At 39.1% G+C, this 16,351-nt stretch overlaps 1 protein-coding gene across 1 annotated transcript in view; it reads left to right on the top strand.

The window, feature by feature from the left end:
• The window catches only part of rnf38 (ring finger protein 38), a 51,855-nt gene extending 42,377 nt beyond the window's left edge, over positions 1 to 9,478 (top strand). Inside the window, exons 8-13 of the mRNA XM_036583754.1 lie at positions 333 to 494; positions 1,098 to 1,201; positions 1,792 to 1,879; positions 3,234 to 3,355; positions 4,124 to 4,223; positions 4,823 to 9,478. Of these exons, the coding sequence (XP_036439647.1) occupies positions 333 to 494; positions 1,098 to 1,201; positions 1,792 to 1,879; positions 3,234 to 3,355; positions 4,124 to 4,223; positions 4,823 to 4,885 (639 nt within the window). The 3' untranslated portion in view covers positions 4,886 to 9,478. The remainder of the gene's footprint in view (positions 1 to 332; positions 495 to 1,097; positions 1,202 to 1,791; positions 1,880 to 3,233; positions 3,356 to 4,123; positions 4,224 to 4,822) is intronic.
• Positions 9,479 to 16,351: the final 6,873 nt, after the last annotated feature.

Consider the following 16,351-nt stretch of genomic DNA (forward strand, 5'->3'; position numbering starts at 1 on the left):
CAGTCAGCAACCTTCTAGCTGGTTTACTTTTACCAAAAAATAACCATTTCTTGCCAGGACCAGTGACACAAAAATTGTCATGACTTATGGTCCTCATGGGGACATTAGTCCTCACATAGTGGTTAAAGCCCAGATCTACAGTACCTCTCATCTCTCCACTGTGTGTGTGTGTGTCTGTTTTAGGGGTGGGTTGCCAATAAATGGTGAAGCATAATTATTTTTGATAGTTCAGTACTGAAAATACTGCTAATTTCAGTTAATTTAACATTCCACACAATTGCTCATTAGTTTGGTGCAGCACTGAATAAGTTGTACGTTTTCTGTATGTGCAGCCACTGCAGAGGATCGAGAATGAAGTGGAGCTTTTGGGGGATCACCTTTCTGTGGGGGGCAGTTTTAATTACCCCCACTCGGGCCACCCCAGCCCCCTGCCCCCATCCACCCCTCTGCAGTTCCTCTCTCACGAACCCCTTCCCCAGGAGCTCTTCGGAGTGGTGAGTGGACTACGTTACCCATAATGCATCACTCACAGTTACATTACATACAGTGTACAGTTCCCACTCTGCAGCTTGTGTAATTGTATCATCCATAATGCATTATTGATTATTATATTAGTGCACCATGAGAATAACTCACTGTTCAGCAGAACAAGGTGGATGAGTCTTGGAAAGGAATGACAAAATTTGAGTTTGAGAGACTTTTGAAGGAGTAAAGGAATCGAGAGCTGGCCTCGTCCTTGCTCCATCCAAATTTAATTTATTTTATTTTTTTAATATTGCAACTGTTACTAATTTGGACAAACTTTAGAGAACTTTGGCAAAAATCCCATTCAAACTAATAAGAAATTGTAGCACACAACTCAGTTATTTGCAGTAAAACACATTTTAAGTGTGACGTTTCTTTCACGTCATATTTATTTTGAATGCTTGTCAAAAGCCACACTGTTTGGGTTAGTCGTTTGTCCTGTATTATAATTAACATTAACATTAGCATGGTGGTCAATTCGTCCCTGCAAAGTTTAAATTAGCAACAAAAAACCTAGCTAAAGTAATTACTTTGATTTGTTAATTTTTCTCTCTTTCTCTCTCTGTTTCTAGCCATATCCTCACTTCATGCCTCGGCGAATCACAGGCCGGCGTTATCGTTCTCAGCAAGCCGTGCCTCCGCCCCCTTATCACCCTAGCCTCCTCCCCTACTTCCTGTGAGTTTTGCCCACACAGTTGCTTCAACTGAATACATCAGAATACAGAATACCTTTGTTAGAAGATTTGTGTATGTGGATATATGTCAGTATCCTCTAATAAGATGTATACATTGTCCAAAATGTCCACACTGAGGCACTGTGCTACTGTTTATTGATTTAAATCTTTAATGGGTAGAGAAATACATATACTAACTATATGTTAGTATTAAACTATAAAAATAAATACAGTTTACAAGCATGACAACAGACTTAAACATGCAGCTGAATATTTACACCTGATTATTTATAATTTGGTATGACGAGGTTATGTATGTGTGCTAAAGTAACAGCATAATAATAATGAAAATAATGATAATAACAAAGCAACACAAATGTCTGTAAAATACACAAGTCTTACTAATTCAGATCTTTTGTAACTCTTCTCAGTGAAACATATCTTTTCTGTTTCTATCATATACCAGTCATTTCAGCAGCAGTACTGCTTGCAGTGTGAATGCAGCTCATAGCAGGTGTTTTGCAGCGAGCCACTGTGAAAAGCTGTGCTGTGTGGTGACACATTCTCTTTCTTTCTCTCTCTTTCTCTGTAGGTCTGTTCTTCCAATGCAGCCTACAGCAGTGGGACCTGCCATCAGCTTAGAGCTGGACGTAGATGATGGAGAAGTGGAGAATTATGAGGTGAAATTTCTCTCTTTTAATGTGGTTCATTCAGCTGTGCTTTCAGTTCAGTTAAAATTGATTTATCCCAGCAGGACCGTTTTAAGGCTGGCATGAAAACACAGATCATAGCAGAGACTAAAATGTCCAGTATATATCCTCAGACATTGGTTAAACCTGTTTGAAAGTTAGGACAATAAAAGTAACCACATGCGTACTTTATAATCAGAAGGGTCCAGTGGTGCACGTCCCAAGTGCTGATTCTAAGTTGTTCGTTAATAGTTGCCAGCCATTTAATGCCATTATGTGAACTGGTCCCAGCTCCTTTTAATCACTATTAGCATTCTTTAAAGCACACACTGCTATGAACAAACATACATTTTTACTGCTCTAAAAATCGCTTAAGCCAGTCAGGATTTAAAGCAGAAATAGCGATTTTGGTCCTGTCAGTCATTTTTCTGAGTTTTGGTAAATTGTGTCTGTACCAACTCTTCTCCTAAACTGTAATCTGTTTAAAAAATGACAGATATATTTATTCCAGCATGTCTAGTCAGTTCATGTCCACTTGCTTCTAAGTTTATTTTCCACAAGTTAGCAATTTTAATGGAAGCTAAGCTCTGCCCACATCTGGCACAACCATGTTGTCATATGTCAATGAAGTCTCACTGGGTGCAGTTTTTCTCACAATTGGCTTTTCTCTGTGTTTAGAACCAAAAATCTCAGCTTCTAGTAGACCTGCATTCATGAAATTGGACATTTTTGTTCCTGAGCATGTTCTGAAAAATAAGCGTTTCTTAATATATTGCTTGTAGCTGAATTTAAGCAAGAATGTGAACTACAAATGACCTAAATGACCAGTAAAACAATGAGGTCCCAGTAATCTGTTGTGTAAGATAATTTTGCTGGAGTGTGTTGTCATAATAAAATAAACATTTTATCATCCAAAAGCGAGACTTTTTTTTTTTTTAAATGTAGGCATATTTACGTACGTAATATCTCCTTTGCTACCTTTAAATATATTTTTTGCAAGCCTTTTAATACCAAAAAACTTGGTTTTATATTAAGAAATTACCCTGTTCACCTGTAGTGTATCACCTGTAGAGGTCTCCACTTGATAAGCTATAAAGCTAAAGAGCTCTGGAGTTCAAGAAGAAGGAGCCACAGTTCTGTAACCTTGAAAGTCATATTTTACAAATGTTGGCTAGCGTAAACATGTATTACTTCAAAGTAAAACCACAAAGTTCCTGGAGATAACTGTGATAATAAATGTGATGTATATGTGTATATGTATGCATATGTGTGTGTTAATGTTTATGCTTGGCTTTCTTTTACCAACCTCTTATTAATTTCCTTTCTTTAATGTGTTTGTGTGCAGGCTCTGCTGAACCTAGCGGAGCGTCTTGGAGAAGCCAAACCGCGTGGTCTGACTAAAGCTGATATAGAACAGCTGCCTTCCTATAGATTCAACCCCAGCAATCACCAGTCTGAGCAGACCCTGTGAGTAGCACACATACACAGTAACGCTCCTTAAGGCCCGGTCAGGGCAGTTTCATGAGCAAAATTACATTCGTTGCTAAGGAAAAGATCATCATTAGAGTTTTATGTAAGAAATTTCAGAGGAAAAAACATGCATGTGAATTTGCATCATCGACCAAAAGCACAGCTGCGTGATCCGCGAAGGTGACTGAAGATCCAGATTGGAGGCTTATTTTAGCAGTCTCTAGATATGACCTTTGATGTCATTCCTCCTGACCAGACTAAAAATGTAATGTCTAAAGACAGTATGGCATGCAGTTAGTTGGTAGCTGGATCATACAGTGTAACTATATCTTTACTTTTACTGTTCATGGTTGGCGAGTTAACTCAGTTTCTCACTATATATATATATATATATATGTGTGTGTGTGTATGTGTATGTATATATATATATATATATATATATATATATATATATATATATATATATATATATATATATATATGTGTATATGTGTGTATATATATATGTGTGTATATATATATGTATGTATATATATATATATATGTGTGTGTGTGTGTATAAATTGATGATTTGTTTGTTTTATTTTTATTTTTTTCTGCATAAAGTAGTTACTTGGAATATCACCTGGTTCTGCTCTGTATATCACCGTGAATGCTGTTAGGAAGCTGAAGCCCACAAACACATACAGACATGAACTTGAGTTCTTTATATGTTAAATTATTTAGTAAATGATGACGTTTTAAACCTTATGTGTTTGTGTGCAGGTGTGTGGTGTGTATGTGTGACTTTGAGTCTCGACAGCTGCTGCGAGTCCTGCCCTGCAATCATGAGTTCCATGCCAAGTGTGTTGACAAGTGGCTCAAGGTGAGTGTGTGTGTTGAAGCCATGAAGTAATTAAAGGGGAATTCCACCAATTTTTTGTTTTTGCATAATTTAGGGGTTTAGATGTCAACAGTTACTCAGAGTGGTTTGATGTGAAATGAATTAACAATTCCTTTGATTATGAAGTTTATTGTAGAGAAATTTAGGCTGATTTCTTGAGGAACCAGGGGTCACAATGTCTGTAAGGCAAATCGTCACTGAAATGCAAAAACATTGGATGTCCATTTGGATCTGTCCAGGTTTTGCCCTTTGATTGTGTTAAAATTTCAGGACAGCGATGAAAAATCATTTTATTTACTATCCAAGGCAACCAGGGATCTTTGAGTTTTGTATATGTAATACTGATAATGGTAAAATAGTCCTAATTCTAAAAATAAGTTTTCTTTGGGTACTGTTTTGCATCAAAGCACCCTGCATGTACACCCCTTCAGAATGCTTTAATCATGCAAACATGTTTAAATATTGGCGCAGTTCCCCTTTAATTGGGTTCAGTTACTCTGCTGTTCAGTTCTGCCATTACTATCACTGATTTCTCATTGATTTGACCCCCTGACGCTTTTTTGCTTCCTTTGCCTCTTCAGGCTAACAGAACCTGCCCTATCTGCCGAGCGGACGCCTCTGAAGTCCAGCGGGATTCTGAGTGACAATCCCAGCCCGATTCACACTCTCTCTCTCACTCACACACACACACACACACACACACACACACACACACACACCACTTTTCGTCCCAGGATCACATTGCTCTGTGCAGCCAGCTGGACTCCCAAATGTCTGAAATCTCTCAACACACTGGACTTCTCACCCCGTCTCTTGTTGCATAGAGTCGAAACTTCCTTTCATATGCCCCCCCATCACCACCGGTCACACATACACTCGACTGTAAAGGTTCAGTGCTGAGCTTCCTTTCGCGCTGTGCTCAGCGTCATCCAAAACAAGCACAGATACACATGTACTCTCAAACACACATACACCCCTACACATGTCTCCGGTTGCTATGGTTATTAACCCCATGAGTCCAAAGATAATGGTTCGTGTAAAGATTCTGATTTTGTTTTCCTTCTTTTTCCTCAGATTAGGTCACTCCAACCACTGCCATTTCTCTGATCATGTTGTTGTTATGTTCTTATTTTTAATCTCGGGTGGGTACAGGGTGGTCGCGGTCTTCATTGTATGTTTGCGTAAGTACAGGAACGTGTGCGTGTGTGCGTGTTCAGATACGTGTACTAACATTCCCTAGCATGTGAGCACACCGGTGGTGTGAAGGTAGCTTGTAAGAGGAAGTGGACAAATGTGTGCATGTGCTTTTTATACTCTACCAATAAAAAAGTTATATATAAATATATATATGTATGTATCAATATAGAGGGACAGAATAACACAATTCATACATGTTTTAAAAAAGAAAAGAAATTGTGTTCTTTTTTTTTCCAAAAATGAGGAAAAACATGGCAAATTGTATCTATATATAAAGTTGGGCTTTTTTTCGGGTGGGTTTTTTTGCTCAGTTATGATCTAGCAGTCTTATAGAATTGGAATACTGTGAGGTGTGTGTGTGTGTGTGTGGGTGTGTGCGCGTGTGCGTGCGTGTTCGTGTGCGTGCGTGCAAGAGTGTGTTTGCACGTGAGTGTTGGCGCATCATTGGTTACTCGTGTGTGTTATTTATCCTGTATGTGTGGTACAGAACACTGGCTTAACCGCTCTCACTTCTTCTGTTCTCGTCTCTGATTGGCTGTCACTAACGAGGCGCGTGATTGGTTAACGAGGAGCAGTGGGCGTGCTTCAACGTAGCACAATCGGATTACGTCGTTTTTCCTGCCCAAACTTTTAGTATGTCTTTTCTTTCTTTTCCATTTTTTATTCATCTCTCCATAATCCTGGAAAAGAAAAAGAATGATGTAGTCTTCCTTCCATAGAAATCTATTTTATTAGCCTTTTTCGTTCTTTTAATGAAAATTCCTCTTTAGCCTTCTGCAAACGTGCCACAGAGAGATCAGGGTGAGTTCTGAAAGTGTCATAGTTTAAAGGATTTAAAGGAATAGTTCAGTCAAAAAAAGCTAATGTTGCTAACGCTAAATGAAAACGAACAGCCACCAGTGATGGTAAAATCCCATTTACTGCTGTTCTGCAAACCACAGGTTTCAGACTTTCACCTCTTTGGCGGAACAACATTCATGTCTCAGCTCTCATCCAGTCAGGCTAAGCTAAGCGGCTACAGTGACCACGACATTGGACTGTAAAGTTCATGTGAGGTTGCATTTCTGTTCTTTATTACTAGATTAATTATACTTTTTTCTAGCCAAATTAAAGATGACCGTATACTGCATCCAAAACTTTTACTGGACTGTGCTGTTACCTTTTATTTGACACACTCACACGCTGTCATTTGCCCCCCCTCCCTACCCCCGAGTCTGCTTCAGAGTTAGGAACCATCTCAAAATGGCCTAGTGACACCTTAGCAACCACACTGGGTGCCATAGTAACAGCCTTCTAACACCATGGCAACCACCTAATATGCCAAAGCAATGGCCTAGCAGTCACCTGGGATACCTTTGTCCAGCAAATTTGTTGCCATAGTTACCATTATTATTATTATTATTCGTAGTAGTAGTAGTAGTAGTAGTACATATATAAGTAAATGTGCTGATGCTTCTGAAAACATCAGTGATGTTCTTGGAAGCATCAGCAGAAATACCTGCAGAGATGATGACAGCAGTACTTCCAGCGACTTTGACTCTGAAGTGGACACGGGGGCAGTGATGGCTTACAGGTTAAAGCTTAATGTTTTGTCAAATTACAGGTAAAGCAGTGCGAAACCATGCAGTTCTATTACCGGCACAGGCCTTGCGTAATCTACTACTGAGCATTATGCAGATTACACCACGCTAACTGGTATCACTTTCCTTCTTTTCACTGTTAGCCACATTAGCACCTTTGATCAAGCCGTTCCTTTTAAACTGTGATGCTTTTAGAGAAGCTGAGTGATGAACTCAAGCAGAAAGAGAGTCAAAAGAGGAAAACGGAGGAGTCCAATTTACATTTCTTCCCCCCAAGACTTTCAAAAACGTCTCCCCTTTTTTACGTTTAGCACAGGATCACCACTGACTCAGCACTTAACGCACACTCAGTGAGGAGTAGTTTGTTGAGAATGCATGCGCACTCAAGGATCACTTTAAGGTCGCCGTGATGAATCTTCAGTCGGGTAGCACAGGTGGGGGTGGGCGTGTAAAATGAACAGGTAAAGGCACGTAGAGGGAACGAATGTCCAAAAAGCACACAGAATCTGTACACTACAAAGCAGGGAAGGAATCCCCCAAATTAGCATGTCAGGCCTTTTATTCTGGTTTCTTCTCCCTTCCTCCTCTCTTTCTTTCTCTCAGAAAGGATGTCTTTCCTTAGAGAATAAAATTTCTGCATAATTAAATGGTTGAGATGTAAACAGTGTCATTCAGAGTGGTTTGATGTGAAATGCTTCATTCTAGAGAATCTTACCCACTCTTGATCTCTGCAGTGGTGGTGATGGGAACCAGAGGTTGCGATTTCTACAGCACAAATATAGCCATTTCACTTACTATCCAAAACCACCAGTGAACCTACACGTTTTCTGAGTTTTATATGTAGTGTTGGTGACCTCTCCACCATGAGTGGGCATTTTAGACCAACATTTATCTAATAATGTCATAACAGTGTTTGACATCAGGCAGCGTGTTCATAACCAGTTCATGTAAACACTTTCAGTGAGGGAGCTTTTAGAGGTGGACGTCTGGTTCCCATCACCACCACTGTGAACAATTCTGGCTCCGTAAGTTTCTTTAGAACAGAGCATTTCACACCAAACCGCTCTGAATGGCTTGTTTACATCTCATCTGAAGTTATGTTTAGTTATGCAGAAGTTCCTGTTTACCTTATCTGTGCTCCGTCCTCAGATGTGTTCTTTTCTAACAACTGTTGGTGGGTTTACAGAATATTCACACAAATCCCATCCGAACTAATGAGAAACTGAAAAAGAGTTTAAAACTCAGTGCTACGCTGCTGAGCTGGACAGTGTTGCTGTGGCTATGCGACACTAGGTTGTGAATGACAGTGTTGTTTAAAGTATTGATTAATTGGCCACCATGCTAACGTCAGCTTGATAGTGTTGATCTGTACTAACAGTCCGACTTTTCATACACATACAAAATAAATATCATTTGAAATTAAGTGTTTTCTAACTATTTTGACACAGACTGATTCGTGTGCTGGAGTTACAATTAGGTTGAATGAGGCCTTTTTTCAGTCTTGTAACCATAACGGTTGTCCGACCTAGCAACAGTTGTTATGAAAGCATTTGTGGGCGGCATACAGACGCATCCTTCTTCCTCTCAAGCTTTCGCTCCTGCAGTCTTTGCCTAGCCTCTCTCTCTCCCCCTCTCTCTCTCTGTCGACTGTGTTGAATAAAGCCCTCTCAACCTGCCATAGACGCGTCGTAGGAGCATCGTAACCATTTCCAGCATGTGTGAGACTCACTGCAGACGACTTGCCACTGACTCGACTAGCGCGTGCGAGCGAGCGTGTGTGACTGGAGTGTCATAAATGGTTACGAGTGGTGGTAACAGCCACTGTGTCGCACTATGCAGGCTCTATGGCTGGGCTGTGTAGAGTCGTAAGGCTTTTGTAGCGTCAGCTTGGAAACCCGTAGTGTCTTAACAGCAGATGCCTTTCAGCCATCCTCCAGCGTCTCGTCCAGTTTAGTGTCATACGTCATGTCCTCGGTGACCACAGAGTCACGACGCTGACCTCGTGTTCTCATTGGTCAATTCGTTCCAGGCACATTTGGGTCACGTTACTAAACCGTTTTTTTTCTTTCTCCATTTTTTTTCCTTCCCCTCCTGCTTGGTACAATAGCAGTTACCTCATTTTTACTATTTATGGTGTTTGTTTTTCTTTTTTTTTCATTTTGCCTAAACAAATATGAGAGCTTCTGATTTTTTATGGGTTTTAATTTGTTTTCCATTAAAAATTACAATTGTATCATTTAACACGATGATGTAGTTTCATATGTATAATATCTGTAACCAAAATCATTTGAAGGCTTGATATAAAAATTTTTAACAAACATTTGTACATTTTTTATGAGAGTTATTACTAGTAACGCTTTACTAAGTAGTGCAATGAGTTTTTTCCTTTTCTTTGACCCCGATTCCCAGTCTTTTGGATTTCAAAGGGTGGTTCAATAATAAATGTATAATGTTCTCTTCTTCCATCGCTTGACTTCTATTTCTGTTTGGCCTCTGCCTCTTTCTCTTCATACAGTCATGGGCAAAAGTTTGCACACCCCAGTTAAACTGCACGTTTTGTTGCTTTTCTAAGTGAAAATAAGTTCCTCTATGGCAAACACACTTCTGCACATTTTAATTCACAATTACTGTTTATTTGATGAATTTCACATAAAATGTGGACTGTTTAAGTTATGGCATATTTTATATTTTGTTTTCTTATTTCCAACAGGTTAACTTCATAAATAAATAGAAATTGTGCATTTAAAATGTGCAAAAAAATAATATTTGTGTTTTTTGTAGAGGATGTGTTCACTTATTTTCGCGGGGGGTGTTCAAACGACTGTCATATGACTATCACATTAATCGTGCCTCTGTCCTCCTTTATATAATGATGGTTCATATTTAGGCTCAGTGGTTCATAATATCATTTAGTATTTGTTAGTACTGCATGTTATTATTTGCAATTTAATAACATCCAAACAAGGTATCATTGTAGATTTACGTTCAGGTTAAACCTCATCTTGATCTGCCACACATGATCTCACACATTTTCATGAAAAATTCAAACAGAAACGTCAGTTTCATTTATTCAGCCATGCAACATTTTAAACCTGTGCTCTAAAGAGCGCTTTAGTTATGAATTATTAAAGATTTCTCCCGCAGGTTTAAACCGCATCTTAAATATTGAGTTTAGCTGCTTACAGAAAGACTGAACTGAGCTGATATACTGACTGGGTATAAACACAAAGCTGCTGATAATTCACTTCAAATCAAGTGTTGATAGGATGTCCCCCATGTTATTTTATTGAAGGTCTTATGACTTTTGAATTTCAATACAGTCATGAAATTTTATAAAATAAATAATAAATAAGTTATCCTTTATTAATCCTACAACGGGGAAATTCACCTCCGCATTTAACCCATCTGTGCAGTGAAACACCACATACACACACACTACGGGGCAGTGAACACACGTGCCCAGAGCGGTGGGCAGCCCTATCCACGGCACCCGGGGAGCAGTTGGGGGTTAGGTGCCTTGCTCAAGCGCACTTGTCACGACCTTTTGGCTCAGGGGATCAAACCAGTGACCTTCTGGTCACAAGGCTGGTTCCTTAACCTCCAGCCCTTTTTCTCAAGTGTAAATAACATCCTCTACAGAGAGGATTTCACACTTCTGCACATTGTAATGCACCAATACTGTTTATTTACTGAACAAAACATAAAATGTGGTCTCTGCAAAAGTTAAGGCACATCTTATATTCTATGCTTTATTTTGTCCAAAATGGTAAACTTGGCTAATAAATAGAAATTGTGCTGTACTGTTTGCAGAAAGATAACATATTTAAGTGTATTCACATATGAACATATTTCAGTGAGTTCTCTGTAGAGGATGTGCTGACTAATTTTCACTTAGATAAACTGGCAAAACGTCATTTGACTGGGGGTGTTCAAACCTGCATATATGATTCTATCTTGCATATCAAAATTAGTTTATTTAATATTCCTACACTTCCATCACAACTATGAATTGTCCGTTTTTACATGTATTGTTTGAAGCTACATAATGTATTCGAAAGAGCTTCAATTAGAAAACTGGGGCCTTTTTGACACTCAAAACATTTCCTCAAGAGAGACTAATTAATCGGTTTACTTTTTACTGAATAAGAACAATTACATCTAATTAACGTATATAGAACCTAATGTTCTGAAAACGTGCAGGACAGTGGGCCTCTCACTGCTCTAAACGGCATCAAAAAGCTGGTGACGCCTGTGAGTTCAGTTGTGCATGTGCAGTTATCAAATCTAACAGCAGGAGGCAGCAGCGTCTAGCCTTCTGAAAACAAAAGAAGTAGAGTTTGACCAATCACAGCGCTGGGTTCATTCCTCCTCAAGTGTCAAGTGGGGATGACGAATGTGTAATGCCAGTCATTTCAAGAGACTGCAAATCGACAGCAACACCAAATGTTTTTTCTTCCTCTTATTCGTCCTCCTTTCTCCATCTGGCTGGTTCCACAAGGGACAACAGTGCTTTTAACTCCTTTGCGAAGGTAAATAGACTGGAGTGCATGTGGAGGGTTTAAATTGTGAAGTTAACTTAAGTGCCAACTAAACTGCCAGCTTTGGGAAAAACATTTAACGTTAATAATGTTAGCCTAACGTTAGGTAATTCGCAAGCTAGCTTGCTTGTTCACCATTTACATTGGCAAAGTAACGTTGTTATCCTGTCTGTGAGTCTTAAGTTTTTGCTTAAGTTTGTTTTCAGAATGGATGATGTGATGCTTTTAAGAGCTGTAACCAGAGGTCTCCTTTAATATTTTTGTGGTGTACACAGGAATCGACCCATCCTGGAACGAGAGGAGCATCAATGAGACAAAAGTCTTAGAAGAGTTCATTCTTTCAGAGAGTCAGATTATATTTAGGATAGAAAAAAACAGGAAATCAGTCAAATCTGACTGGAACACAGAGGGCCGACAGTGGTGTCTTCTGTTCTCCATAAAATAATACAGCGTTTTTTTTTTTTGCTCAACATGAAAATGTAGTAAATTTCCAGTGATGTTATATTTTTGCTTAAGACATTGTGTTACATCATTGGATGAGTTGCTACACAATTGGAATTTTTTTTTTTTTTTACATTTTTGACCAAGTGCAAAATCTTCTTACGTTTCTGGCCGTCATTACGTTATTGGTAAAGTATTACATGGCTGAGTTCTACAAACGTCCTATGATTCCTTCATGGTTTAATAGGTTTTAATGTGCATCACTGACAATACAAAATATACACTCACTGAGCACCTGTACACCTACTCATTCATGCGATTACCTAATCAACCAATCAGGTGGCAGCACTGCAGTGCATAAAATCAGATATGAGCCAACAGCTTCAGGTAATTTTCACACCAACAATCAGAATGAAAAATGTCATCTCAGAGATTTTGGCCGCAGCATGATTGTTGGTGCCAGAAGGGCTGATCATCTGAGATTTTCATGCACAACAGTCTCTAGAACAGGGGTGCACAGCTCTGGCCCTGGAGGGCTGGTGTCCAGCACAGTTTGGTAGTTTCCCTACTCAAACACACCCAGGTGGGTTTGTGCAGGTAAATTACCAAACTCAGATAACCACTCTGTACAATTGTAGTGAGCAAAAAAGCTTCTCAGAATACACGTCAAACCACGAGGCGGATGGGCTACAACAGCAGAAGGCCACATCAGGTTCCACTTCTGTCAGCCAGGAACAGAAAGCTGAGGCTCCAGTGGGCGCAGGTTTTCATGAAAAAGTCAAACAAAAATGTCAGTTTAATTCATTCAACCATGCAAAACTTTAAACATGCTCCAAATATTTTTTTTGTTATGAATTCTTAAAGAAACAAACAAACAAAAGAAACAAAATATAGGTATTAATGAGTAAATTCATGACCTGCAGGACAGAACTGCTCAAGATTTAGATCACTTTGTAACTTCACATTTCAAAAGCTTATCTGAGTTATAGGCTAAAGTCAGAAATCACATGACCAACAGCACTTTGGACAGTTTGGTCTATTATTAACAACACTGTAGTTCTGTATTTATATTGATTATCATTGATTATCCTTTTGAAAGAGTTTCTGATAAGCTTATCAATTATCAAAATTAGTCATTTCTCTGAAATGAAACACTGGGCATGTTGAGAAGTGGAGGTGGGCTTCGGGAGTACAAGGGACCCCTTTATGCCCAATCCAGACTCATCTTTTTAGGTCATTTCATTATTTTATTTTAAGTGTGTTTTAAGTCATGAAGCAATTTTTAACTCATGGTGTAGCTTCAAATATTGTATGTCAAATAAAAAAAAAAATCATAGAAATGTAGAAATATGGAATGAAGCCTAATTTTTGCAAAAATAATCTTAAAAATGGACTGAAATATTAAATTTGAAAGATTTAAATTCATTTTAAAGACAAAAGTATACATATATATGAAGTAAATATTTCAGTTCAGTTCCCTTGAGTTCCATATTTAATTCCATATTTAAGATGTGAGTTGGAACCTGAAGGATGGAATTTTTTTACATTTATAACGGAATAAAATCTATTTAGAGACTGTTTTGAAATCATGGTTGCATGAAATTATGCGTTACGCATTAAATAGAGGCATTTGATTTTTTTCATGGAAATCCATGGCATGATGTGCCCTGCCAGGGCCTAGGTGGGTTGGCATGCAATAATGTATGTTAAAAACATGCAGTATGTATATTATGTTAGTAATTTTAGTTATTTTAGGTGCTTCAGACTGTTTAAAGAGCTGCTCATTACACTCATTTAAACAGTCAGAGGTTATTTGTGTGGAAGGATAGTTATGTGTATGTTTTTTTCTGTGGATTTGTGAACTGATGTGTATTTGAGTGATGCAGTCAGCAGAGGGCAGCACTGTAGCACAACATTAAATTGCTCTGTTTTAGCAGTAAAGAAAGCAGTTTAAAGGCTTTAAGTTATATCAACTAATACATCAGGACCTTGACTTGTGTGGTTATCATAATCTATATCTATACATATCAATCAGTATGTTTTAATTATCACATAATAATGTGAGCTCTGACACATCTAGTTCATCTGTTCATCATTTTATGCTTTAGTTTCGGAGATTTATTTAGGACATTAAAAAATTATATATAATAATATCTTGTGGTCTTAACACTGATGGACTGATATTGCATCTTGTTTCTGCTCCTTGAACTGTTAAGAAAGGCTGATTAAGGCCAGTTGGTGCAGCTGAGAGAGTCACCATAAGACAAGATCATTTGCCTTGAGCCCCACAGTGCAGCTCCACCATAGGCCTCACTGGGCCCTACAGTGCAGCTCTGCCACAGGCTTCAAAGGGCCTCACTGTGCAGCTGGCTCAGGCTGTACATAAACAGACAGTTGTGTCAGGAAGCTCAAACTCAGCTTCTCTTTTCGAAGTTAAATTGTTTAGAAATAATAAGGTGCCTTACTCTCTTTTTGCTGGAATGGTCAGCACGCTAATCAGCCGAGAGATTTGTTTGTTAATTAGTTTGTTAATTCTGATTGGCTAAAGGTCATCATGGCCATCGGATTTCCACAGTCCATAAGGTTTGAAACAATACAGCTGCAAAATATTTTCCATACAATCATACGTCATTACCCTCCCTTCATCAGAAGAGCCGACCCAAACTGGAGCTGGTTTTGATCACCTGGCAGGACCCGAGGCTTTCTTGCTCCAACACGTAACACCAAACTATTTCAAAATAGTGTTTCACAAATCTCTTTCCAAAATTGACCAAAGTTTGTCCTCTTTCTTGTCGTGCCTCCTTGCCCTCTCCTCTGCTCAATCTGCCTCAGGTCCTTTTTCTGCCTCTTGGCCGGTGGTGTTAGTCCTGCTGGCCCTGCCCTTTCACCTGTCTTTTCCTTCTTTACAGGGACAGAATCGGGAAAGGCCGCTGAAGAAACCAGAGCTGGTTCCATCCAGGGTGGGAGGCTGAATCGAGGGACTTCCATCAAGTACCTCATCCATGAGAGGAAACCATTTCCATGTTCCTAAAATGTTTGAATATATAACCATTTCATACAACATATGTAACGTAGGCCTGTCACAGTCATGAAAGTTAATCTGATGCCATGTAAATAACTACAGTTAACAATTAGCCTATTTTATGCAGCTATTAAAGTGCTAGCCCAAAATTGGCTGATTATCCATCTTGTTACGTATCTGTTGATACTTAGTAGCACCCAGTGGATGACAGACACAGCTCAAGGTTAAAAAAACATTACCAATCACTTCGCTGTAAATGTTTTAGGACCAAGTCAGAGTTAAAAACATTTGTTTTTTGTAAGACCCATGATGTGTCATAATAAATGCATTTGCTTTCTTTTTATTTACCTGTATTTGCTACCATGTGTGTGTGTGTGTGTGAGTGTGTGTGAGAATGAATGTGTATGTCTGTCTGTCTGCCCTGCGATGGACTGGCGACCTGTCCAGGGTGTATCCTGCCTTCTGCCCAATGACAGCTGGAATAGGCTCCAGCACCCCACCGTGACCCCGAAGGATCAGTTTAGATGATGTGTGTGCGCGTGCGTGCGTGCGTGTGTGTGCATTTGTGTGTGTGTGCTACGACCCAGTTGATGAAAACACACTCCCATTCCCATTCTGTTTGTTATAAGTATATGTGAAAGCTAAAGACTGTGGAAAATAACAGTCAGCTTATTTAACTGTGATCAGCTAATTATGTAACGGTTGTGACAGACCAAGTCACAAGCGCTTAACGAGCTACACAAGTCTGCACCATTGATAGGTCATCAGCAAGTGTCCTTGTTTGTACTTAACTACTAACTGGGAGAAAAAAACAAGACACTTCCTTGTGTTTCTCAAAGTGTAAACATGCTGTGTCTGGACTTGATGACGACGGTGATCAGATGTAAACAGGGCTTTAGAGCAGTGTTTTCCTGCGATGGTCCTAGAGGTCCAAACACAGTTGTGCATTTATTAGAGCTTTCACTGCTATCACACTCACTTCAAGTGATGAAGGGTTTGTTAATGATTAGTTGGATCAGGTGTGTTGGGAGCAGGGGGCCTCAGACCCAGGACTGAGATACACCCAGTAACTTACACTGTATGAGGCCTGAGGTTTTTCTTTTTTTTGCACCCCCAGCATCTCATTTCTTTCAGAACTACCCTGGAAAACATGTGTTTTTATCTAGTGAGGATGGAAAGTAACCACTTATGAAAACAAACACCAAGACATCATTTGTCTTATGGGAAACAGTAAAGTTGATAAAATATGGAGCATGTTGTGGATCACATATTAAATATATATATAAAAGTGCTCAGGATGCACAGACTGAAATTCAGTTGCTCACATCTTAA

Source organism: Colossoma macropomum, unplaced genomic scaffold (genome assembly GCF_904425465.1).
Source record: "Colossoma macropomum unplaced genomic scaffold, Colossoma_macropomum, whole genome shotgun sequence".
Taxonomy (NCBI): Eukaryota; Metazoa; Chordata; class Actinopteri; order Characiformes; family Serrasalmidae; genus Colossoma; species Colossoma macropomum.